A 27683-nucleotide genomic window follows, 5' to 3' on the forward strand; every position below is an offset into this window, starting at 1 on the left:
GAACCACTAGGCAAAATATTAGTAGTTAGCCTAGGGTTCATGTCAGGACAGGTTAGTCTAGAAACAGTACAGTATATATTTACAATTTCACCTCAGGTTGATATGAAATCACAAATTTTAAGTAACTTGTATTTTTACTAATAGTGCTTACCTCGAACTACTTTCTTAGGAGTATCTGGGATTCTCCTCCCAACCGACCAGAATTTTGTGTAGTTTCCCCTATCTCTGTTTTCTATAGTGGGTCCCTCCGTGGCGGATGGATACTCGCCCTGAGGCGACTCGGGTTAATGTATTTAAAATCCTATTCTTTCTAACAAACTTTTCCCAGAAACACTTAGTTATCACTTAAAATAATTCACTTGCTTGATCTTCCCTCAATAATGGAACCCCAAAACAGCAGTGTGTAAGGGATGGAGGGGGGGGTTTCCTTGGAAATCTAATCTAAATCCTAGAAGTTTTATTCCAGCTGTGACCAAGTTGTGGAATGATCTTCCTAATTGGGTAATTGAATCAGTAGAACTTCCAAAGTTCATACTTGCCGTAAATGTTTCTATGTTGAACAGGCTGCAATGTCTTTTTTTATAGATTATATATGAAATATGTTATTTTTATTAATAAAATAAATTTTTGAATATACTTACCCGGTGATTATATAAGCTGCAACTCTGTTGCTCGACAGAAAACTCTACGTTCAAAATACGCCAGCGATCGCTATGCAGGTAGGGGGTGTACATCAACAGCGCCATCTGTCTAGCAGGTACTCAGTACTCAATGTAAACACAGAACCAATTTTCTCCTCGGTCCTCTGGGTCTTATATAAGCTGATTCACACCCAGGGGGGTGGGTAGAGACCAGCATTACTTGTTTACATTATTATGAGGTAAGTATTTTGTATTTCATTTTAGCAGTTATTCAAAATAACAAACATAAATTAAATAAGTACCTGGTAAGGAAGTCGACTTGAACAATTACTCTGCCTTTTTAAGTACGTCTTCCTTACGGAGCCTCGCGATCCTCTTAGGATGCTGAGCGACCCCTAGGATCTGAAGTATCAAGGGTTGCAACCCATACAACAGGACCTCATCAAAACCTCTAATCTAGGCGCTTCTCAAGAAATGACTTTGACCACCCGCCAAATCAAGTAGGATGCGAAAGGCTTCTTAGCCTTCCGGACAACCCAAAAACAATAATAAAACATTTCAAGAGAAAGACTAAAAAGGTTATGGAATTAGGGAATTGTAGTGGTTGAGCCCTCACCCACTACTGCACTCGTTGCTACGAATGGTCCCAGAGTGTAGCAGTTCTCGTAAAGAGACTGGACATTCTTAAGATAAAAAGACGCGAACACTGACTTGCTTTTCCAATAGGTTGCGTCGATTATACTTTGCAGAGATCTATTTTGTTTAAAGGCCACGGAAGTTGCGACAGCTCTAACTTCGTGTGTCCTTACCTTCAGCAAAGCTTGGTCTTCCTCATTCAGATGGGAATGAGCTTCTCGTATTAACAGTCTGATAAAATAGGATAAAGCATTCTTTGACATAGGCAAAGATGGTTTCTTAACTGAACACCATAAAGCTTCAGACGGGCCTCGTAAAGGTTTTTAAATAGAACTTAAGAGCTCTTAGAGGACATAAGACTCTTTCTAGTTCATTTCCAACCATACGATAAGTTTGGAATATCGAACGATATTGGCCAAGGCCGAGAAGGCAGCTCGTGTTTGGCTAGAAAACCAAGTTGTAAAACATGTAGCCGTTTCGGATGAGAATCCGATGTTCTTGCTGAAGGCATGAATCTCACTGACTCTTTTAGCTGTGGCTAAGCATACCAGGAAAAGAGTCTTTAAGGTGAGATCTTTCAGGGAGGCTGATTGTAGCGGTTCGAACCTGTCTGACATAAGGAATCTTAGTACCACGTCTAAATTCCAACCAGGTGTAACCAAACGACGCTCCTTCGTGGTCTCAAAAGACTTAAGGAGGTCCTGTAGATCTTTATTGTTGGAAAGATCTAAGCCTCTGTGACGGAAGACTGATGCCAACATGCTTCTGTAACCCTTGATAGTGGGAGCTGAAAGAGATCGTTCTTTCCTCAGATATAAGAGGAAGTCAGCTATTTGAGTTACAGAGGTACTGGTCGAGGATACGGATACTGACTTGCACCAGTTTCGGAAGATTTCCCACTTCGATTGGTAGACTCTAAGGGTGGATGTTCTCCTTGCTCTAGCAATCGCTCTGGCTGCCTCCTTCGAAAAGCCTCTAGCTCTCGAGAGTCTTTCGATAGTCTGAAGGCAGTCAGACGAAGAGCGTGGAGGCCTTGGTGTACCTTCTTTACGCGTGGCTGACGTAGAAGGTCCACCCTTAGGGGAAGTGTTCTGGGAACGTCTACTAGCCATCGAAGTACCTCGGTGAACCATTCTCTCGCGGGCCAGAGGGAAGCAACTAGCGTCAACCTTGTCCCTTCGTGAGAGGCGAACTTCTGCAGTACCTTGTTGACAATCTTGAACGGAGGGAATGCATATAGATCTAGATGTGACCAATCTAGTAGAAAGGCATCTATATGAACTGCTGCTGGGTCCGGGATTGGTGAGCAAAATATTGGGAGCCTCTTGGTCATCGAGGTTGCGAAGAGATCTATGGTTGGCTGGCCCCAGGTGGCCCAAAGTCTCTTGCATACATCCTTGTGGAGGGTCCATTCTGTTGGAATTATTTGTCCCTTCCGACTGAGACAATCTGCCATGACATTCAAGTTGCCTTGGATGAACCTCGTTACTAGTGATATGTCTAGACCTTTTGACCAGGTGAGGAGGTCCCTTGCGATCTCGTACAATGTCAGAGAGTAGGTCCCTCCTTGCTTGGAGATGTACGCCAAAGCCGTGGTGTTGTCCGAGTTCACCTCCACCACTTTGCCTTGAAGGAGAGACCTGAAGCTTTTCCAGGTCAGACTTACTGCCAGTAGCTCCTTGCAGTTGAAATGCATTGTCCTTTGACTCGAGTTCCATAATCCCGAGCATTCCCGACCGTCTAATGTCGCACCCCAGCCTACGTCCGATGCGTCCGAGAAGAGAACGTGGTTGGGAGTCTGAACAGTCAGGGGAAGACCCTCTCTAAGGTTGATATAGTCCTTTCACCAAGTCAGACAAGACTTTATCTTTCCGGAAACCGGGATCGAGACCGCTTCTAGCGTCTTGTCCTTTTTCCAGTGAAAAGCTAGATGGTATAGAAGAGGACGGAGGTGTAGTCTTCCTAGTGACACAAATTGATCCACGGATGACAGTGTCCCTACCAGACTCATCCACAGCCTGACTGGGCAGCGTTCCTTCTTCAGCATCTTCTGGATGGATAGCAGGGCTGGGGGCTGATCGTCTTGTTCAGCAACGTCCTCATCAGAGGGTTCCTCATCCGAAACTGATGAGGAAACGGCAACGGAGTGGGCAACGTCTGACTCGCTGAATCCGGTCGCACTGGTGGATGCGTGACGGAGCCGGACGCAACATCATGGAACTGCTGCACAGTCTGTGAACTGTCAACAACCATGGGTGCGCGAGGAAGTACAGCGTCAACCCGAAACTGTCTAGACTGTCTGGGTTGTGCAGTCAACACCCTACCGGGTTGCTGAGGTTGACGCACTGCGTCACAACAAGTCACCTCTGCTGGTTGTTGAACGTCCTGAACGTCAACAACCACCTCCGAGCGTCGCTTAACGTCAACGTGCGACTGGCAACCCACACTGGGTCGCATCGGTGGAGGAACCACCTCAACTGGCAGACGCGAGTAGGTTACCTCAGCGTCAACAGGGCGCACAACCGACCGGTTGGAAGGCTGTTGGCCAGAAGGAGGAACCACCTCAACTGGCAGACGCGAGTAGGTTACCTCAGCGTCAACAGGGCGCACAACCAACCGGTTGGAAGGTTGTTGGCCAGAAGGTTCTTCTCGGCATTTAAGTCCTCTATCAAGGACGCAAGCTTGGACTGCATGTCTTGCAGCAAAGCCCATTTAGGGTCTACGGGAGCAGGTGTGGCAACAGACGGGGTTAGCGACTGAGGCGGAACCATTTACCATCCCTGAAAGCCTTGTTATGTGTGACATAATAGTACAGCAAAACTTCAAAGGCTTGACAAAAGTTGAGAAGTTGACCTGTAAACAACTTGGAGCGTCTCCTGGCTAGGCGCCAGGGTGAGTCTACCAGTATTGAGAAGTCTATCTGGGCAGAGGCATGAACTCCCAAGCCGAGAACTTCTCTCGTGTCCTATCAGACTCTCGCTCTATAAGCCAGTTTAAAAGAAGGGAAATCAAAGGCTGTATCCCTAAAACTCCTCCTGGTGCAAAAACCAGTCGCCTAGCCAACGTAACGCTCTCTAGGAGAGCGAGAGAGCACTAGCTTAAAAACAACGGCTTCGAAGTAGCTAGGCCTAGTGTAAGTTCTGACGTTTAGGCGAACGAGGAGCAGCAGTTACAAGATCCGGACGAAGATCCTTAACAAATCATCATGATTTAATTAAAGTCCAAAGGAGGCTAAGCAGCTTAAGGCTCCTCTCCAAATGACAGAGTCCTCAAGGGAATATCAGTAGGAGGGAGAACAGCACTTTCTCATCTACAGGAACCTTGTCCGATAAAAGCTAGGTTACCTCAGTGAGTCTCTCACTGGTGCATTAGTAGCAGACCAGAAGGCAACGTCATGTAACTGCTTGACAGTCTGTGAACTGTCAACAACTGAACTGTCAACCACAACAGGTGCGTGAGGACATACAGTGTTCACTCGAGACTGCTTTGACTGTCTATACTGAGCAGTCAAAACAACTCTAGAATGCGGAGGTTGACGCACCGCGTCAAAACAAAACAACTTAGACTGTTGTTGTACCTCGCGAACGTCAACGGAAGGTTCCGTGCGTTACTGAACGTCAACATGCGGCTGGCAGGGTACACTGGAACGCATGGGTGGCGGGACTCTCTCAGCTGGAGTGCGGCAGAAGGTTGCCTCAGCGTCCACAGGACGCACAACCGTGGTTGGTTGTAGGCTAGAGGTTGGTGCAGTGTCAACCTTCTCCGCACGAAAGTCCCGCATCAATGACGTTAACTGAGACTGCATGGTCTGCAGCAAAGACCACTTAGGGTCTACAGGAGCAGGTGCGGCAACAGACGGTGTGACTGCCTGATGCGGTACCGCTTTGCCTCTCTTAGGAGGTGAGCAGTCGTCGGAAGACTGCAGCGAGTCCGAACTGACCCAGTGGCTACAACTGGGCCGTTGGACTTGCGCGGAAGGGACCGACTTGCGCTTAATAAGCTGCGAGACCTTGGTCCATGGTTTCTTACGAGAAACCTCTTCCGCAGACGAGAAATAAATGGGCTCTCTCGTCTTTGTGTGGGTGGGGCGATCTTGGGTAGATACGCCCGAAACCACGGAGGGAAACGTCTGTTCGTTGATCAAGGCCTGACGAACCCATAAGTCGTTCGACATTACTTCTCCCCTGGGCTTGGGAGCTTGCAAGAGGTCCCGGACTAGGTGAACGACAGGCACGAACAGACGAACCCTCGGACGCAACACTGTAACACTTTGCGCATATCACTTTATCACTTCGATTTTCTGTTTTGCACTTATTTCACTGAAATCGAAACTTTTACTGATTTCTACCTGAAACACGCAATTCTACCCTCATTAAAAGGTAGTAATTGCGAAATCAGTCGTATAATGCAGCTCATTAATACTAGCAAAAAACAGAAAATATATATAAAGATAAAAATTCAGTGGCTGGGAAAGAGACTAAACACTAGTTCAAATAAACTACGTTTACAATCTCTCACCGCACATAGCCTGGGGACAAGAATAAAACCCTAGAAACGTTTTACCTTCTTCCCCGTACAGCGACTAGGGACGAGAGTAACACGAGAACAACGTTACCCGCTTGAACGGAACGTTTTCTCTCCTCTCTCTCCCTCCGTCTCTATCTCTCTCTCTCTTTCTCTCTTGATTTCGCACCTAAGAGAAGAGCCCAATTATATATCGTCAAAAAAACATGTTATTTGACTAAAGGAAAAAAACTGAAAGGTTTTCCAATAAAAAGTTCCTTTAATTTAGAATTTAAAACATTAAAGCTAAGAAAGAATGAACAAAACGTCAGAATCATTTTACTCTTACTGCAAAGTGAAACCGTGATACACTCTCTCTCTATCGTAACGATAGAGCGCATGTTGAACGTCCTGAACGTCAACAACTGCGTAGTCTAAAAAAGTAAACGTTAGTTCATCTTTGAAAACAGTACGAAGACTATCAAAGAAATTCTTTCATAAAACATTAAATTTAAAAAGTTTTAAATTCTTTAAAGGCTAAATACGATAAAACGGGCTCAACGTTGATTAACTTCGGTTCCAAGTTAGGACCGCCTACTATCAGGAAAGGTCGCATATAAACAAAACATAAAAATTATCTTTATATGTTTATAATAAATGGAAAGTTAATCGAAGAGGCCTAATAAAGGCGGAGAGATATAAAATATATAGATCTATAACGTGTTAAGCAAAATTACTAAAAACCTAAACACACTTCCGTCTAAGGGAAGGGTCGGCCATTTAAAAGTGAAAGAGAGTCCATATTCTCTTTGTCACCCTAATTAAATCTATCCAAAACGAGTTCAAGTTTTGAGATGAAGATAAAACACCTGCATAGCGAAAGCTCAAAACTAGAATAGTGTACTTCACCAAATAGTTGTGAAAACAAATCCAGTTAGTAACAGCGTATTAGTAGGTCTTGCCGGTAGCCCGACAGAGAGAAAATTGGTTCTGTGTTTACATTGAGTACTGAGTACCTGCTAGACAGATGGCGCTGTTGATGTACACCCCCTACCTGCATAGCGATCGCTGGCGTATTTTGAACGTAGAGTTTTCTGTCGAGCAACAGAGTTGCAGCTTATATAATCACCGGCTAAGTTTAATATTGAAAAATCTATTTTGATGTTAATGTTTTTAAAATATTTTACTTGAATTGTTCATTACTTCTTACATTGTTTATTTCCTTATTTCTTTTCCTCACTGGGATATTTTACCCAGTTGGAGCCCTTGCTTTTCCAACTAGGGTTGTAGCATAGCTATTATTAATAATAATAATAATAATAATAATAATAATAATAATAATGGAACTTACTAAGAGAAATGGATGCACAAACTTAAAAACTCTAAATAAACCCTTTAACACAGACAATAACTGAAAATAATTAGTTATTAAATCACAAACAATACCTATAACTGCAGTATAAACATATAACAGAATTAATAGTCATCTTAAATTACTTGAGCAACTCAAAGACTTTCTAGAGCAGTGGTTCCCAAACTATCTTGGCTGACGCCCCCTTTTTGCTTCCAGTAGACCCGTACGCCCCACTCCTCTCTTTTTTTTTTTTATATGAAATGATTCTTACATTTATTTCTTAGCATTGTACAGGAAAACAGATTTCTGTTTGTATTATATATTAATAATGAAAGCCACTCAAACAAATAATAGTACATTCCAGTAACTAAAAACGAAACATTTGGTTCAAAGTGAGCGAAAAAAAGTTTGAACATTAGCAAATTGGCAAAATTGAGTTGCAATTTTAAGAATAGATAATTTGAAAACATGGCATATAATATTTGGAAATACTTATGAGACTAAGGCACAATTTCTGGTCCAATTTAGTGATATGGATGCATGTATGTAATGACAGATATTTGTTCTTTTAATGATTTTATTATTCTATTAAAAAAGTAATTTTGAGCAGATGACTTCACGCCCCCCTTGTATCGTCCTCATGCCCCCCTAGTGGGGCGCGCCCGCTAGTTTGGGAACCACTGTTCTAGAGTATCGGAAACTGAAAAATTAGTCTACAGTATATACCCACAAAAGAAACTCTACAGACAAGTAACTGATTAGTACTATACATTTACTAAAGACAAAATAATTCTTACCACTTTGTGAGTTACCAAAGAGCAAATTCAAAACTGTCCAAATTTTAATTCACAACCACTAAAGAAATCAGGAAGAGAATGTGTACTAATTACCTTAGATGACTAAAATCCAGCCATCTACATGGATAGATATGAACCAAAATAAATTTGCTTCAATTGATTACCAAATGCAAGAGAAATAACATAAAAAAAAAATTCAAACTTGAAAATAAAAACTTTTATGAAACAAAATGAATAATTTCAATTCAAACCCATTCCTCATATACAGTCAACATTTGTGGTCTTTGATTGTTATTAGTAATATAACTATAATTGGGAAAATTACAATCTTAGAAATGCAGAATGCTACAAGCCCAAGGGCTCCAACAGAGAAAGAAGTCTAGTTCAGAGTGGAAATCAAGATGTACTGTAACAAATATAACTATATATGAAAGATCCATCCATCCATATACCAAGGCACTTCCCCCAATTTTGGGGGGTAGCCGACATCAACAAGAAACAAAACAAAAAAGGGGACTTCTACTCTCTACGTTCCTCCAGCCTAACCAGGGACTCAGCCGAGTTCAGCTGGTACTGCTAGGGTGCCACAGCCCAACCTCCCACATTTTCCACCACAGATGAAGCTTCATACTGCTGAGTCCCCTACAGCTGCTACCTCCGCGGTCATCTAAGGCACCGGAGGAAGCAGCAGGGCCTACCGGAACTGCGTCACAATCGCACGCCATTCATTCCTATTTCTAGCACGCTCTCTTGCCTCTCTCACATCTATCCTCCTATCACCCAGAGCTTTCTTCACCCCATCCATCCACCCAAACCTTGGCCTTCCTCTTGTACTTCTCCCATCAACTCTTGCATTCATCACCTTTAGCAGACAGCCACTTTCCATTCTCTCAACATGGCCAAACCACCTCAACACATTCATATCCACTCTAGCCGCCAACTCATTTCTTACACCCGTTCTCACCCTCACCACTTCGTTCCTAACCCTATATATGAAAGATAAAAAAAAAAAAATTAAAATATACAGTATTAAAATGAGTAACACTAAATAGATCAGTCATATGTAAACTATATGAGGAAACATGTTGATCTGTTTAGCAAAACTGCCTTTGCAACAAGTTTGAACTTCTAAAAGTACCATCGATTCAACTACCAGATTGGGAAAATCATTCCACAATCTGGTCACAGCTGGAATAAAACTTCCAGAATACTGTATAGTATTCAGCAGTATAATGGAGAAAGCAAGACTGTTAGAACTAACGGCATACATACTGCTACCTAGTGGATAGTACATTCTGGGAGGATCTGAATGCAAATGGTAGTAATGGGGGATTTTGAGGAGGGAGAAGTCTGATTGGAAAGGGATCTCTGGTAGTGGTATCACTCGCCCCAGTTTTAATACCAACACCCTTTAGGGGTGAGCGAGCTGGATATATTCCTGGCATTCCGTGCAACTTTTTTCTCTGGTGTATTTAGCAGTATTTATACCTTTGAAATGGTGCTTTAAGGAGCATTTCACGAAGCGACACAGGTTCCTCGTGTCGAAATAGATTTTTCCTTCGTCAAAATCCCTTATTTAACATGCACAAAGAGCTAACTGAACAAAGGTGCTAATGATTAATATCAAGATCAAGGATAAGGAATTTAACAGACAGCAAGTTTTGTCTAACAAACTAGGATGATAGTCAGGATGACTGACTCTTCTAGGTTCTGTGAAAAGCTATTCTAGACAATGACTGGCTAGTAAGAAACATACGTCTAACTCTAAGTGTTACACGAGTAAGAATTAACCAATAATCAGTGAACTACTAAAGTTTGTTGGGTCCCAAAAAGTACCTGTCGAGACACAGCACAGGTACTTACAGATTACTCTCTCAGAAAAATGAAATAACAATGAAAAGAATAAAATGAGATTGAGATTATGATATAAGTAGAATGAAAACCCAATAACATGCTCTCATCACTTCAGCAATGAGAAATGTTTGGGTAAAGCTGCTCAGCTCTCGTCAACAACCACATACATCAAAGTGATGCAGGTAATCGATGGACACTTCATGCGATAGCAATAGTACAGAGGGCTACTTCTCCTCCTCTGTCCGTAAGACAAAAGGTTTTATAGGTTTTCAAAGGTCTCTCATGAATAGCAGAGGCAAGTGACAATGACATTGCCTTGGTTAGCAGTACAATGTCCTAGAGACTGACCATATATACATAAGATCAGAAGACCCCTCTCCATCCAAGATAGGGCCAGGGAGGACTAGGCAATGGCGAGGTTGCAGACACTACAAGAAACTATCAAGCTTGAGCGGGACTCCAACACCAGTTACGGCAAATTGCCCAGCAGGGAGATTTCCAATGGGCCACCACAACCATTAAAAGACTTTAGTCTGTCTGGAAATTTTAAAGACCACAAATGTGAGCTCCATAAAAGTGATGGGTTTGCAATGACAAAAAAAAAAAATTAAAAACTCAGTGCAAAAGCATTGGAAATCAGGTGTATTATACTAAACTTAAAACCAAGTGCAAACTTGTCAACACACAAGTGAGTAAAGCTGTAAACACTGCATTGCTAAATTACTTACGACACAAACGATAAAAGCTAAAATAATACACAGTACAGTAGTGCATAAGAACTGATCTTCAATCACATGTGGCTAATACGCAAATTAACAAAACTTACACTTAATTGAGGGATTATAATGTCTCGGAACTGAAAAGATATGTTTGTGAGTTAAAAAGCATTAATCAGAAACTGAATAATAAACTGACAAAAAAGGCAAAAGTAACGGAAACCCGAATGACACTTGATATTTAAGGAACATGGCACTGAACTTGTTTTAAAGAGTCTGAAGGGAAAATACCAAAACTAGGTGTCCACATGACACAATGAAAATAATTCTCTTATAAATCATGAACTCACTTTCAATAAAACTTGACCAGCATTTTGTTCCAGTCATCACAACATGAGATCTTGAAAAACAAATTCAAAAGGTTCTTTATGATGAACTAAAATGATAATCACAAACCCTTGTCAAGAATATTATTCAAGCGCCATAGTTATTGAAAACAGCTAAACATCATAGCAAATTCTTTGGCAGAAAAAAAAAAACCATATCCGTGAATCAACACGAAACAAGATGTCCATTCCTTTCTGTTCAACCAATATCCTTAAGTCCCATAACTCAATTGGTCTAGTTATAAACTGGGCTATTTCCTACATCTAAGTAGTAGTCTACTTTTTTTAAATAATCAATGTTATGGTACCATGTTCCTTATAAAGTAAAATAAATGGATAACACTTGAAAGCAGGCATTCATTTTGTTATCCCATAATTTCATTGTTTTTCCTAACACAAGAATAATTGCTATTTGTGAGCATCATGGCAAGTGAACACTCTCAGTTCTCATGAAATGGAAACACACGCACCACATATACTACAGTTAAAATATGAATGCATAAAATGCACAGCTGAGCCCTAACCCAAGAAAAGAAACTGTTAGAAATAAGGCAATTATTATTAAGTCAAGTACTTCAATAAACACAAGAGTTTTATAAACATATTAGTCAAACACGCTGATACAATCATATCTGTTATGATATATGTGATCTAATCCTTTATTTATAATTAGGTTATCCCCTTGATTGCACTTCTTTTGTTTTCAGTGTACCCGCTGTTGTGCTTCGAACGTTCATATTGTTGAGCGGACCGACAGCCCCCACCTTCCAACAATAAACGGGAAGCCATGATTTCGTCCTTTTATTGAGTCAACCTTTACAATATCACACTGGTTTAATTAAAATCGTCAGCAAATTAACTAAATGGGAAACCAGGTTGTTCAATATACAGTAAATTAAAACAAAAACATCTTGTTTTCACTTTACTTTGGCAATACCCTACACCAAAAAGAATTCTAGTGTTCATATCTGACATTATACCTATCCAGGTATACTAATTAATGCTACGTTCCTATACTTCCTACGGTGTCCGGACAATTCGGTCCCGGACAATTTGGTCCCGGACAATTCAGTCCCGGACAATTCGGTCCCGGACAATTCGGTACTAGGACAATTCGGTACCAGGACAATTCGGTACCAATTAATTCTTATAATATGGAAAAACAGTATTTTTCCAATTTTCATCGTTTCTAAAATTCCTATCAGTTCTAAGCATTACTTATAAAAAGAAAATTTTTGCTTTTGTTAGTATAGATATTAAAAAAGTCCAATTGATTTATCCTTGTTTGTGCGATAAATTAAAAAAAATACATTTTTTGTTTCTTTATTATATAAAAAATGAAACAGTAAAAACCATACATTTCTTATGTTAAAAGTATGTATATAAAAATAAAAGAGTAAAAACTATACATTTCATGTCGTTAAAAGTATATAAAAAATTTAAACTTCAATATTATGAGCAATTGCTTTAAGGAACTGCATTCTTTCTGCTTGATTATATTTCTCCATCGTCTCATATTTCGACTAATATGAGCTAGTTTCGTTATATCAGTAAGTGCGCACTCATATAAATTTCCTAGTTCTTCTGTTAGAATTGAACGAGAAGATGTTTGACTTGTGATTGTACCTCCTTGATATATGCAGTAGCAACCTTTGCACTCACTTCAGCTGCAGTTGTGCTATGAATTTGTTTTCCAATATATTTGAGCGCATGAAAATTAACATCTGAGTGAAGACATGCTTTGCAAGTCCGCCTTCCAAAACGCTAATATATCTTCGTACCATCAGCATTATGCAGTTGCAAGACTCCATTGTGTGAATGATGGGGTGAAACTAGACTAAAAAGTCTGGAATAAAGAAACTAATAAAGTCGTTTTCTTTATTTAATTTTTTTTTAAACTAAAGGAATAACCAAAGTAATCGTTTAGTAATAAAATAGTTAGGTGGATTGTTTATGTTATTTGTGAACAACTAGTGAATAACCAAACTAAGTAGTAAAGTATTGAGGTAATATTAAATATAAATAGTTAATAATATGTAATATAAAATTATCATATTTTCCTGATTTAAGAAAATGACAAGCCTGGTACCGAATTGTCCTGGTACCGAATTGTCCTAGTACCGAATTGTCCGGGACCGAATTGTCCGGGACCGAACTGTCCAGGACCGAATTGTCCGGTACCGAATTGTCCAGAACCGAATTGTCCTAGCACCACTTCCTACAGTCTCTTTTATTAACTTTATTCATCTATAAAGAAACAATTACATAACTTGCTCCATTCTTTAGAAAGTTGCCTTTTTTCAAATATGACTTACACACACACAGCCATTCAATCATACTTCGATGACCAAACTGCGTTAACTCGCTCCTGGTGTCATTATATTCTCCAATCTTTTAACTACTTTCCTTCTTTCTATTCTCTAAAATAACCTCCACAAGTATTCTCAAACTTGCAATAATCCCTTTCACTTCAGGTTTTTGAAGTTCTACCTCACTTCAATCTTCCCCGTTTCAACAAATCTTTAAAACCTTTAAAGCATCCTCTCATTATCTTCCGAACGCATCTCTTCATTTGCAGCTTTTATTCTGTGACCCATTTGCTCATCAAATTTAAGTTTATCTGTGTTTACTTCATAGTAGACATCCTTACTCTACATTTACTTCATTTGAGAACTTCTTACTCCCTACATTTACTTTACTGTAGAACAAATTATTTTGCTCAAAGTCCTTACTCTATATCTCCCGGTAATGAGGGATGGAGGGGATCCTATTCCCTGGATTCATGATATAATATGAGGTGTTTTAATGAATAAACTCATATAAGAGTAAAGTCAGATGGAAAGGGGATACTGTTGAACAATTTTCATGAACATGAATTACCAGTACTTAAATAATTCAGTAGTAACACTAATAAGCCTTTTTGGGCCAATTTATGTTTTCTATATTCGACTAAATTAGGAGAAATTTAATTATGTTTGATGCCATAAATAGGTTGCTATACTAATGTTCAATCAGATATGAAATCTTCTTGGACACTACTTTTCACGATGAAAAAAGAAATATGTAAGTATATCAATTGCATATTAAATTGAAAATTATAATTTCCCTTATTCTTGCTCTCCTCTTAAATTCTGAAAGACTGCCGAGTCCCCCAACCGTTTCCATTTCATAGAGAACTAAGTCTAAAAGTTGCTAACTCTTTTAAGAATGGAAATTTCATGCAAGGAACCATACTGAGGGTGCAACACTAGTTCTGAATGTTTACACAACCATGCAATTACCAGCGTTGAATATTCTCAGTTAGAAGGATATAAGCTGGTAAGGTTTCACTATTAGCAAGATTACCTGGTAAAATGCAATTACAGTATACGGAAAATGCCTCTTAAAAGTTGTGATAATTACTAAAATCAACTAAAATTCAAAGCAAAATGCTAATTAAAATGAAATTAACAAAGACTGGTGGAACATTTCTTACATTACATATATAAATTCTCTCACGTACCATACCTGTTTATAAGATATTAATATACTTACCCATGTATATCTGATGTGTAATAAAATAAGCGTCGATGGATATGATTTTTTGAGTAATCTACATTTTTTCCTAACCGCACAAACCTCAGACCTTCAATAGGACTATGATTTCAGCAAAACCGAAACTCGGCTATCAAAATTTATGACGAAAGAATGGTAGATACTGTCAGGAGGCACGCTTGATAGCCACTGAGCAGCCACTTTGACCTTAACCAACAAAACTTGTAGGATGATTGAGGCGGGAAGAGGAACTTAAAGGAACAAGCGTTTTATAGTTAGGAAAGATACAAACTACTTTAAAAATTTGTGATTAAAACCATGATCCTTTCATATGAGACTTTTATCCTTAGGAGGAAGTTCTTCTAACCAAACTGATTGGTTTAAATCTCAGGTGGACAAAGCACTTGTACCTGTAATAGGGGTCAAAGTGTAGGAGACAAAGTGAAGACACTAACCAACAACCTAACCTGGGTAAAGCATATCTTAAATGATAAACTAGGTTTCAGCCTAGCCTTGAGAGAGAGTCATGAAAGGACCTATGTCCAGTGAAGGATATGGTGGATGAAATTAATGTTATTTCAAAGTACTGGTTTGCGCACATCTACAGTATAACCATCCTCCTGATGGGGAGATACTTAAAAAGTACAGAGAAGTTGCTCAGTTGGGATGCTTAACTTCAGTATCATCAAACGTCGGTTCTGGCAAATAATGGCGCAACTGCTGCACCGCAAGAGAGGGGAAAGGAAAGAGGGTAAAGGGCTAGACATTCTTACCTCTCATCCTAGACTTGCTATACGTAACGACCACTATCTCAGACGAGATGTTTCTTGTTCAGTGATGGGGCTAGGCTCGCCAGACAACCAGCTAAGCAGCTATCGCTGGTCCGCAGACAAAAGTATTCAGGAACTGGTTGGTATACTCTTGATGGTAATGGGCAGTGAAGGTTGTCAGGCATTTCAAAGTTCCAGCCTTGAAGACTTGCACCAATGAAATGTTCTTTATAAATGCTAGCATTGAACTAACCCCTCTGACTTCCTGAGTGCATTATTCTCAGGCGTTTCAGATGATGCCAAAAATGCTCGTCTGGTGGTTTCACAAAGCCGGAAGGATATGGTATTCCTTGAGATCATCTTTTTTTTCTCAGCTGATGCTAAGGAAGAGGTTCTGGCACTGCAGTCTGAAAATTTGCGTCCTCTTTAGGAACTAAAGGAAATAATACTGATCACTGGTAATTTCTTTTGAGGAGGATAAAAGAGACCATTCTGCTTCTATGATCTGTCCCTGACAACAGTTTGTGTCAGCTAGTACATTCCTCTTACCTAGAATAAACCTTGCTGACAGCTCTACTGCATTGCTGAATGCCCAAATTTGTGTTTGCTTTGCTGTGCAATGGTAAACCCTTGCTTGTTGACGCTGGACACCATGGTCGTGCTGTCGCTCATCAACACTACCGAGTGACCCATCAGATTCTTTTGGAAAGCTTCAAAGCTAGAATCACTGTTTGCATCTCCAACAGGTTGATGTGCAGTCACTTTCCTTTTTCAGACCAGCATCCCATCCCTTCTTGGGTGCATCTTTGAAGAGCAGCATCTTCAGGAGAGGGCACTCAAGTGGAGTTCCATCGATGAGATTCCTGTCGTTTAGCCGTCTCATATCTTCTGTTCCACTGGGACAATATGGCGAGGATGATCGCTGGTTGCTGAGAAGTGACGTTTCAGACACCACTGAAGTGATTAATGGTGGAGACACCTACGAAGAAGAAGCTTCTCCAAAGACAATAGGGTGTCCAAGTCATTGCCATTGTTAAGCCAGTAGTCTGTTTGGGGAGAAAAAGTCGAGCTACCTCCCAGAGATTGCTTACATGATTATCAGATGGAAACTCTCTCACTGCTGCTGTCTCTATCAGTATACCAAGGTATTCACTCCTCGGCTTGGGCATGAGACTGGACGCTTCCCAATGGATCAAGATCCCCAGATCGTGGCAAAAGGAAAGAGGTTTGTCCCGATCCTGAAGCAACTGCATCTAAGAGCACAGAATCAGCCAATCATCAAGGTACATCAGAAAAAGAATACCGTTTAGAGTGGGACCAAGCTGAAAAGATTAACATTTAGGTGAAAACTTGGGGAGCAGTAGTCAGTATTTAGCACAAGACTTTGAACTAAACTAGTCATCCGAATAAATGCAAAACCAGTAGATGGGAATTTTGAAATAATGGTATTTTAGATCTAAAAACAAGCATGAGGTTTTTCTTCCTGATCTTGAAGGATGGACTCTTTCTAAGGAGAGAGGTAGATTACCGGTCTCCACCGCCAAAACATTCTCAGCCAAAAAAGGATGACTGTAAAGCCAGAACTATCCTGCATAACTTCTAATGTGTTCTTCACTGCTACCAAGAGGGCAAAGATGGTAAGAGTTGTAGGTCATTATGGTTTGAATGGTGGGAGGATAAGAGTCAATGAACAAAAGGTAGTATCCGACCCAGAGGACTAACACCACCTAGCTTACAGCTCCGTGGTACTGCCACATTATCCGACAACATAACAGGCATCTCTCCAATTCCAGCAGCTGCAGGAGGGGACTGCTGATCTCAGCATTGCCGTTCTCCGATCCTAACAACAGTATACTCTTCCTGGTGGCTAAGATGGGAAAGAAAAGGATTAGTGTTGGCCATAGCTTTTCTAGAAGTTGAAAGGACCGGAGGTGCAGACCTAGCCCTGGACATCGTTGGGGATTTCTTCAACGATGACTTGAATGGAACACTTATCGACACAAGCAATTACCTTTGAATTGCTGAGGCCTTAAATGTCACCCCTTGATGTATTATCTCTTCCTTCACTTCTACACTGCTGAATTAACATTTAGTTGTAGGAACAGGACAGCATTCACCAGAACCGATTATTTCCCAAATGCGTGGGCCTCCTGCTGACCTAACTACCTTGCAAAATGTCCAACTACGGCATCCAATTCACCCCCAATTTGCAGATTGATGCAACAGGAAGGTGACAGCCTTGGCTCCCAACAAGATCAAGTTCGCAAACTTCTCAGGATTTGCTAAGTCCTGAGAAATGGCGAAGTACGTAACAACTCCCAATCAGTGGTCTATCCATGAAGTTGCTTGTAACCTGGCCATGGAATTAGCGTTCATGGCAGAAGACTCAGACTCTTAAAACACAGTTTTCTCATCTTGAGTCCTTCCACATTGGTTTCTTGTGTTAACGTGGTCACTGATATCTCGATCGGAAGACAAAAGGGGTCGGCATTCTCTGAAACACAAAAGCATCGTTGTCGAATGTGTGCAGGAGGTAGGATCTTGATCAAAATGCTTGAGCATAATTAATATCTCAGATTAGAAATCTGAGAATCTACAATATATGAAGCCCCTCAAACAAGCTCAAACTAAGGCAGCTAAAGTGTAGGCTTTAATCCCTAAGGGGGGTCGAAGCACTGATCAATGGACGCCATACTGCCCTCGTTGGAGGCCAAGGTAGCCTATCCAAGACTATCGAACTCTCGGATGAGAATTAATACCTTCACAAATGTGGACTCCGTCTTGGGGTTGTCCGAATCCACATGCAAGGGTCAGGAGTCTGGTGCCAAAAGGTCAATGAAGTCAATGAAGTACCCTGACTCCTCTTCCCTTACAAATAAGGCCTCGACACGTTCTGTGGGATGATCTGACTACTTCGAGTACTCACGTTCCAAGGCTCATAAACCTGTTGCAATTGGGGAGGCTTACCAAGCCAGACTCACAAGTCCACATGTGGATTCAATATCACAATCAAGAAAACAGTAAATAAAAGATAAAGTAGAAAAATTAAATTAGCCAAGTTATGATGCAGAGTATGTTACTACTACTAGGCAGCTGAAGCTAAATTAGCAACTCAGTGGACTATTAAAGGGGCAGGCCTTACCCACCACCTGATAGTAACTATCACCACCTCATTATAAATTCTAACGGCAGAGTTCCAGCTCGCTAAAATCATGCACCTATCAAAAGATAATGATTGATATTCGAGTAAAAACAAATGAGGCACTGGTTGTTTCATATCCATAAATCATGGACATTTATGCAAACCCTATATCAACCAACATGCAGTTTAACACAAAATATATGATATAATGATTAAAAATTATCCCATAATTCACAGACCTCAATGTCGTCAGGTAATACTTAATCCATATAAAAGTGGCACAATATACAAAAATGAATTAGTATCCCTTTGATCTATTTGGAAATATTTCAACATTGAAAATCTATCAGTGTACTATCTTTTACAATGCATTTCATACTGCTAATAAATAAACAATAGATTGCAACAAGAAGCTTTAGATGACAACATCGCGACTACAGTATCAGATGCTTTGAACGTCTGACATTCTGATGAATAAAAATAAAAACAAAATAACCTATGATAAAAAAGTGAAAGTAAATGCCATCATACTGCTCCAAGTAGTGAGTTTTAGGATCTAACTTGGGCTATGGATGATCAAGGTTAAACTCTCTTTTTTTTAATATTTGAGCAAAGTTACTCTTTGATGCATATAGTTTTGGAATATTCCAAAAAACTCATTGAAATAATGCACTATAGCAAAGTCTACACTAGAACATTCAAGATATTTCACAGCTAACATCAGTTACTTGCAGTCAATAGTAAACAAAACTTTGCATTCATCTCTCCAGTCTACAAAATCTAACATAAAAATGTATAATTTCTAAAGATTGCCAAAACAAAACGATCATAATAATGGAGTTAATAAAGATGCCAGAAGCAAGGTTAAATTGAAGAATTACTGCAAGACTTTCACTAACCCTTCTCTGATCTTTTGAAATCATTAAGGTTGGATTGATTCATCAACTTATTATAAAATCTGATTTTACTATAAATATTTCAGGGGAAAATGATTATTGCTAAATTCAAACCTTTCAATTCTTCCTGAAGGATGCCGAGACAGTCCATTACCAAGTCTTCTTTTCAGTTACAGCTTTTCCTATCACCTGCTCCCAGGATTTATGAAATCTAGACTACTCTGGAGCACAAAATACACATAAAAATATGGTACCTGTTTCATCATTTATCTCAAATAACCTCTTTCTAATTCTAATGTTACTACATACCTTTGTGTAGTTGAAACAGAATCCTCACAGTACAATCATAAAGACATGATGAATCTTGTATACACGGAATTAATGGCGCAAGGCGACACTGCCCTGAACGGGTCATTGAGTTGGCTCTGGAGGGATCCAAGGAGAGAAACACTGAAAAATAAAAGGCAAATGAGTGGAAAATCTAAACCACCCAAATTTAAAATTTATGAAAAATATAAATAACGTCACCCTGTTTCACAAGCAGTCACAACCCTGGAATATCCCAGACTTCAGTGAAAATACCACATATGGCAGAAAATAAAAGGATAAGATTGAGTACTGTAGAGTAGATGCGAAGATGTAAGGTTGTGAAGAGGAAGTCCCAAAGGTAATAAACGCCACCATTTTCAATAAAAAGGAAACACTGTAAACAAAATGATCAAGAATATTGTTTGTTCATTCTGCAATAAAACATTACAAATTTGTAGATACTTTGTAATTTTCCCCCAACTAATACAAACCAGTAGTTATTTATATATGGATATATCTTTCGGCAAAGCTGGAAGGTAGCTAACACTAACCGCAACTTGAGTAAGGGTTGGCTAGTGGGACCACCCACCTGTATATAATTCACGCACTGATGAACTAGACACTTTTTCTTTTTGGCTTGTAGAGACCGGACGTCTCCCCCCCCCCTCTCTCTCTCTCTCTCTTCCTCAAGGCTGACATGAGTTATATACAGGTGGCTGGTACCACTAGCAACCCCCTACCAAAGTTATGGGTAGAGTTGCCACCTCGCACCTAAAGTCTAATTGGCTACCTTCATTCTTTGCCAAAACATATATCCATACATAAATAACTACAAGTTTGTTGGTTTGATGATAAAAATTGATGTTTAGTCCTTTGAGAATTTCTTGGCTCCTCAAAGACTTTCTCACAATGGATCAAGTGAGAAAAGTTCAAAGAAAAAACAGAAAAAACCCTTCATGTAAACTACCTACTCTTATGGAAGGCTAACCACAAAACCTATATGAGTTATTAAACCCAAAGAAAATTGACAATATCCTAATTGTTATTTTGAATGAGGGAATACAGAATTAAAATGAAAATGAAAAGAAAATCCATGAATTTAAGCGGTACTTTAGAAAAAGCCATTAACCAGTCTGGTGAATAACGGTGTTTTCATGAATCACAGGCACAAGGTGGTACTCCAATTGGATGTGAGACATCTCCATTGCAATTTCCTTTTTCTTTAACAAAGAGTGAATTTTCAGGGGAATTTGATGACCAACCAACAGTCCTTATTTCCTTTCCTCAATGGGCTATTCTCTGTGTTGGAGCCCTTGGGATTATAGCATCTTGCTTTTCCAACTAGGGTTGTAGCTTAGCAAGTAAAAATAATAATAATTATTGTAAGCAATTGTTTTGTGAAACTAATCTACTGTTTTTTTATCACCCATTATAGCAAAGAAATAAGAAAATAACACAAGAGCAGTAAGAATAAATGCATGAACACAAAGGAAGTGACACAGAATTTTTCTTACTTTTCCCCTTTATATTATTATTATTAGCTAAGCTGCAACCCTAGTTGGAAAAGCAAGATAAAAACATTTGCTGCAACTTCGAACTTCTGAAGTTCTACCGATTCAACTACTTGATGAGGATGATCATTCTCAAATCTCTTATTGTGTCCTTATTTTTCCCTACTGCTAAGTTCATCTAATCATTCAAACTTACAGCACTGGTATATAAATTTTCATACTTCCCAAACACCAGCAGATCAAACACAAGTTTTATGTAATTCTACATAACACAGCACAGTATAGAACTTACCTACTTCATACAAATTCAAGATGCATTCCATGTACTCCAGCATTTCAACCGCCAGTTCAAAGCTGAAAATAAGGACATTGAGTTATAAACATAGTTGAAAATCAACCTTTGTGATTTACAGCAGCTTCCAATCACCAAATAACAATGCCAATAACTACTAAAAATAAACAAAACTCAGCTTTATTCTAGGTAACCCTTTTACCCCCAAAGGTAAGGTTAAATTTCGAGCACATTTTGCTATATATTTTTTTTGAAATTGCTCTAACAGCCTTATTTCATAGAGAGGTCAGGTTGGTCTCATTCTTTTGGAAAATGCCTGAAGTTTTGCATAAAGTTATCAAAATATGCAAAAGCATGTAAATAACAATGTTTTGCAAGAATGTACCGGTACGTCCTCTGGGGGCGAAAGGGGCAACTTACATTATAAGCTTACATGCAGAAATATATTTTGACAGACAATTTGTATACATTCATAAGAAAAATATGTTCCAAATGTTATTTAACAAATTAATTTTTGTTTCTTTATGTCCCAAATGTTTTATAACAAAAATACATTATTAATATTGTTCTTATACAAACTTTTAAAGGCAAATAGGAACAAACTACTTACTAGTTGTTGGCGTCATTTTCTGCGAGTGCTTCCAATTCCTCTGGAGTGAGAGCTAAGGGTCCAGGGATTCTGGGATTACGCTGATGGAATTTAATCTTCGTGATTAATAAGTCGCAGTAACATTTGATCAGCCGACCATAACCATGAGCTAAGTGGCTCTGTAAACGAATAGGACATATTGCCATTAACAAAATTTGGAAAAATCACAAATTTTAAGTAATTTGTATTTTTCCTAACAGTACTTACCTCGAACTACTTTCTTAGGAGTATCTGGGATCTCCTCCCAACCGACCAGTTTTGTGTAGTTTACCCTAGTCCCGTTTTCTATGAGGGGTAACCTCAGGTGGAGTGATACGCACCCTGAGGCTAACTCAGGGTCAGAGAGCATGTTTGCTCAGGTCTCGATCTCCAGTAAGTTCTCTGGTCGCGTCGCGATAACATCTCGACGCTCTCCCCTTACGCAGTGCGACCCTTTGTGTCCCCGACCCCTTTTGTGTCTCACGCGGTCCCCATTATAAAATTCATAAGCCCCCAAAAATGGGTATTTTTTAATACAATTTATTTCTATACTTACCTGACGTTCATATTGCTTCTCCAGAAGATCGGTTTATTGACATTTACCCGTTAATTCAAAATAAATAACTTCCATTTTCTTCCCTTTCAATAGACACATGCCCCTAATAAAGTAATAAGACACTAGCGGTTAATGGTAAGAAGCAAAGTGCCAGCATCCTTTTGTTAATCATTTTCGAATTCAAAGGCTAAAAAGGCTAAAGAGGATCTCGAACAGGGAGTTACCATGTACCCTAAGAATCCTCCGTGAAGGGTGCACGAAAATCACTAGCTACCACTTGATGTGCTAGACTAGGATTTAAAACAGGACAGGTTAGATCAGAAGTACTAAATCAAAAATTTATTGCTTTCTGAGGTTTCACAAAAGGAGTTAACCCTTTTACCCCCGGGGTATTTGGAAATTTCCAACCCTTAACCCCCAGGGGGTTATTTTTTTCTAAGCACATTTTGCAGTATATTTTTTTTAAATTGCTCTAACAGCCTTAATTTTTGTCATAGAGAGGTCAGGTTGGTCTCATTCTCTTGGAAAATGCCTGAATTTTCTCAAAAAATTATCAAAAAATATGAAAAACTAATTTTTATAGCATTTTTTTGCAAGGACGTACCGGTACGTCCATGGGGGTAAAGGGATGGCTTTTGTGAAACGTACCAGTACGTCCTTTGTGGGTAAAAGGATTAACGACATTAAATTCTTGATATGACTATCAAAAAACTAAACCCTAAGCTGCTGCAAAGACGAAAGGTTGGAGTGGCGTTACCATCATCATTCCCTCTATAATCAGCTGGCCTAGCCTTCTCCGCTAAAAGTACACCTTCTGTAACTCTATAAACAATCTCTATTATAGAAACTGCAAAGTTGAATATTCCAAAAACACTTCCTACATTATTTAAAAAAAAAACAGTAATACTTTAGAAAACAATCTTGCAAACACTATAATAAAAAAAAAGTTTCATTTACATTATTTGCAGTAACGATGGGCTTAAAGCATGATATCAAATTGACAACAGAATAATATTAGGTAACTTATTAGTGTGGTCTTATAAAAATCAATGTGTCTTTCAGATTTGGAAGGTTTAAAAGACTAAAATTACCAGTCCTTTTTTGTAATTGAGATTAACAAATCAACAACTTTATCTACAATGAAAAATGATATTTTGATTATAAAATAAATTTTTGAATATACTTACCCGGTGAATATATAATAGCTGACGTCTCCGACGGCTCGACAGATTCCAAAAACTCGCGAGCGATCGCCGTGAAGGTTGCGGGTGTGCCCACCAGCGCCGACTATCGGCCAGATACCGCATATACTTGTCAATTTCTCCAGTTCTTCTCAGTCCGCTGGGTCTCTATCGGGGAGGAAGGGAGGGCCTTTAATTTATATATTCACCGGGTAAGTATATTCAAAAATTTATTTTAAAATCAAAATATCATTTTTAAATATTAAACTTAGCCGGTGAATATATAATAGCTGATTCACACCCATGGTGGTGGGTAGAGACCAGTATTAATACAATAAAGGCGTATATGCTCAAGAGTTTTTGACAACTATTCAAAAAACAGACTTAAGTATAGGTACCTGGTAAGGAAGCTGACTCTGATAATTACTCTGCCTCATTAGTCCGCTATCCTCACGAAGCCCAGCGATCCTCTTAGGATGCTGAAAGACTCCCAGGAGCTGCTATATCCAGGGTGAACACCCCTATAACAGGACCTCATCAATACCCTTAATCTGGGCGCTCTCAAGAAACAATATTTTGACCACCCGCCAAATCAAAAAGATTGCGAAAGACTTCTTAGTCTCCCGTACAACCCAAAATAAGATTAAAAATTTCAAGAGTAGATTAAAAGGATATTGGGATTAAGGGAATGTAGTGGTAGAGCCTTCACCCACTACTGCACTCGCTGCTACGAATGGTCCCAGTGTGTAGCAGTCCTCATAAAGAGTCTGGACATCTTTCAAGTAATATGAAGCGAAAACCGACTTGCCTCTCCAAAAGGTCGCGTCCATAACACTTTTAATGGATCTATTTTGCTTAAACGCTACAGAAGTTGCTATCGCTCTAACTTCATGAGCCTTGACTTTAAGTAAATTATGATCCTTCTCACTTAATTGAGAGTGGGCCTCCCGAATCAAAAGTCTAATAAAATAAGACCACGCATTCTTAGACATGGGTAAAGAGGGCTTTTTAACGGAGCACCATAAAGCCTCTGAACAACCTCATCGCGGTTTAGTTCTGGATAAACAAAATTTAAGAGCTCTAACGGGGCACAGCACTCTTTCAACTTCATTCCCCACAATCTCAGAAAGACTGGGGATTTCAAATGATTTAGGCCAAGGACGAGACGGAAGTTCATTCTTGGCCAAAAAACCAAGTTGAAGAGCGCATACTGCTTTATTAGCGGAGAAGCCGATGTTCTTGCTAAAAGCATGTATCTCACTAACCCTTTTAGCCGACGCCAAGCTCACCAAAAAAAGTGTCTTGAGGGTAAGATCCTTCAGGGAGGCTGAATCTAATGGTTCAAACCTGTCTGACATAAGGAACTGTAGGACCACGTCCAAGTTCCAAGCAGGAGTCGAAATATGACGCTCCTTGGAAGTCTCGAAAGACTTAAGCAGGTCTTGGAGATCTTTGTTATTAGAAAGATCCAAACCCTTATGCCTGAAAACAGAAGCTAACATGCTTCTGTAGCCTTTAATGGTGGATGCAGAGAGGGAGCGACCGTTTCTCAGATAAGGCAGAAAATCCGCAATCTGCGCTACAGAGGCACTTGGAAGAGGAAATAGAGGAGGACTTGCACCAGTCTCTAAATACCTCCCATTTCGACTGATAGATCCTGATGGTAGAGGATCTTCTATCCCTCGCGATCGCTCTAGCTGCCTCCTTCGAAAACCCTCGAGCTCAAGAGTGTCTTTCGATAGTCTGAAGGCAGTTAGACGAAGCGTGGGGAGGCTTTGATGAAATCTCTTTACGTGAGGCTGTCGCAAGAGATCCATCCGTAACGGCAGACTTCTTGGAACGTCTACCAGCCATAGAAGTACCTCTGTGAACCACTCTCTCGCGGGCCAGAGTGGAGCAACCAATGTCAACCTGGTCCCTTCGTGAGAGGTGAACTTCTGCAGCACCTTGTTTAGGATCTTGAAAGGTGGAAAGGCATACACGTCCAGGTGAGACCAGTCCAGCAGGAAAGCGTCTATGTGGGCTGCCTCTGGATCTGGAACTGGAAAGCAGTAAGTCGAGAGCCTCTTTGTCAGTGAAGTCGCAAAAAGATCTATGGTGGGTTGACACCATGTCATCCATAGCTTCTCGCACACAGTCTTATGCAACGTCCACTCCATGGAGATGACTTGTCCTCTTCTGCTGAGGCAGTCCGCCAAGACATTCATTTTTCCTTGCACAAATCTCGCCAAAGGAGAGATGTTACTTGCCTTAAATGGAGTTCCTTCTGATCCGTGGATCAAAGACCCGAGAATTCCAGACTGTCCAGTGGAGCTCCCTAACCCAAATCCGATGCATCTGAATACAACACATGGTTTGGGTTCTTGATCGCAAGAGAAAGACCTTCTCGAAGTCTGATGTTGCTGTCCCACCAAGTCAGACATGTCTAGACTGAGTTGGAGATTGGGAAAGAGATACTCTCTAAGCCCTTCTCCTTGTTCCAACGGTTTAGGTGAAATTGGAGAGGGCAAAGGTTGAGTCTCCCCAGAGAGATAAACTACTCCAGCGATGAAAGAGTTCCCACGAGGCTCGTTCAAACTCTTACAGAGCAACTGTTTTTCTCTTGCAAGTGACGGACTTTTAACAAGAGCTTGTTCCATTCTTGTGGGAGACGAAAAGGCCCGAAAAATTCGACACTATCTCCATCCCTAAATAAAGAATAGTCTGGGATGGAGTACTGTAAGTTACGACTTCTCTACGTTCACTATGAGACCTAGCTCCTTGGTTAGGTCTAATGTCCATTAGAGGCCTTCCAGACAGCGATTTAATGACGACGCCCTGATTAGCCAGTCGTCAAAATAAAGGGAGGCTCTGAATCCTCCAAAAAAAAAAATGTAGAAAGCTTGCTACATTTTGCAAGGGCCTTGTAAAAACAAGAGGAGCAGGAATGAGGCCGAAGCACAGTGCTCGAAATTGGTACATTACTTTCCCGTCCACAAACCTCAGATGTTGTTGAAAGTTTGGATGAATCGGGATGTAGAAGTATGCATCCTGAAGGTCGAGAGAGACCATCCAGTCGCCTTCCCTTACTGCTGCCAAGACAGATTTGGTAGTCTTCATCGTGAACTTTGTCTTGACAATGAACGCATTGAGCGCACTTACATCTTAAGTACTCCTGCAGTGAACGTGGCTGCCAGATCATTGGAGCCATCCCTGATAGCCTTGTTCATGCATGACATAATTGTATAGCAATACATTGACAACTGGAGAGACCTACTTACTTAAGGCTCCCAGTGACCAATCCAACAAATAAAAAACTTCAAACGCTCGAAAAAACTCCTAACAGGAGATGGTCTAGCTCTGAAGCAGACCATAAAATCTTGGAGCGTCTCATGGCTAGATGACGAGGAGAGTCCACTAGGCTTAAGAAGTCTCCCTGGGCAGAGGCAGGTACTCCCAAGCCGAGAACTTCTCCTCGAGCTTCTCCTGTGTCACACCAGACGCCCGAGCGAGAAGCTAATTAAGAAGGAGGAAAAGCAAAAGCAGACTTTCCTAAACTTCTCCTGGATTCCAACCAGTCTCCTAGTAAGAGCATGGCCCTCTTGGAAGAACAAGAGAGAACTGACTTCGTAAATGTAGGAGTCGAAGAAAGTCATGCCAAGAGTAAACTCAGACGGTGGAGCAGCCGTTACAAAACGAGTAGGACAAAATTTCACTAAAGAAATTCATAATTAAAAAACAAGGGATTGTTGGACCACCCTAGGTTACTCCTCTTCTGAATGACTCCCCAAAGGTACATTAGTTGAAAGGGGGTCATCTACTTCTTCAGAAGGCACATCATCTGATAAATCTAAAGTCTTGCGAGAAGGAGATTTATATTCAGAATGACGTGAAGGAAAAGCCTGACAGGCTACATCAACTTGTATATGAACAGAAGTTAAAGTTGGAGGGTCGATGTCACGTTGTGACTGCAGAGAATGTTATTCTACTACACGTCG

At 40.1% G+C, this 27683-nt stretch overlaps 1 protein-coding gene across 2 annotated transcripts in view; it reads right to left on the reverse strand.

Moving 5' to 3' along the window:
* Window positions 1-27683, reverse strand: part of LOC137629651 (huntingtin-interacting protein 1-related protein-like) — a 76727-nt gene that overhangs the window by 41787 nt on the left and 7257 nt on the right. Inside the window, exons 3-6 of one of the 2 annotated variants that reach the window (XM_068361185.1) lie at window positions 21952-22109; window positions 21342-21403; window positions 19539-19679; window positions 10612-10641 (exon numbers count right to left, since the gene is read on the reverse strand). In XM_068361185.1, coding sequence (XP_068217286.1) covers window positions 10612-10641; window positions 19539-19679; window positions 21342-21403; window positions 21952-22109 — 391 coding nt within the window. The remainder of the gene's footprint in view (window positions 1-10611; window positions 10642-19538; window positions 19680-21341; window positions 21404-21951; window positions 22110-27683) is intronic. The other variant, XM_068361195.1, reaches the window with a different exon arrangement.

The sequence above is a fragment of the Palaemon carinicauda genome, chromosome 2 (genome assembly GCF_036898095.1).
Source record: "Palaemon carinicauda isolate YSFRI2023 chromosome 2, ASM3689809v2, whole genome shotgun sequence".
Taxonomy (NCBI): domain Eukaryota; kingdom Metazoa; phylum Arthropoda; class Malacostraca; order Decapoda; family Palaemonidae; genus Palaemon; species Palaemon carinicauda.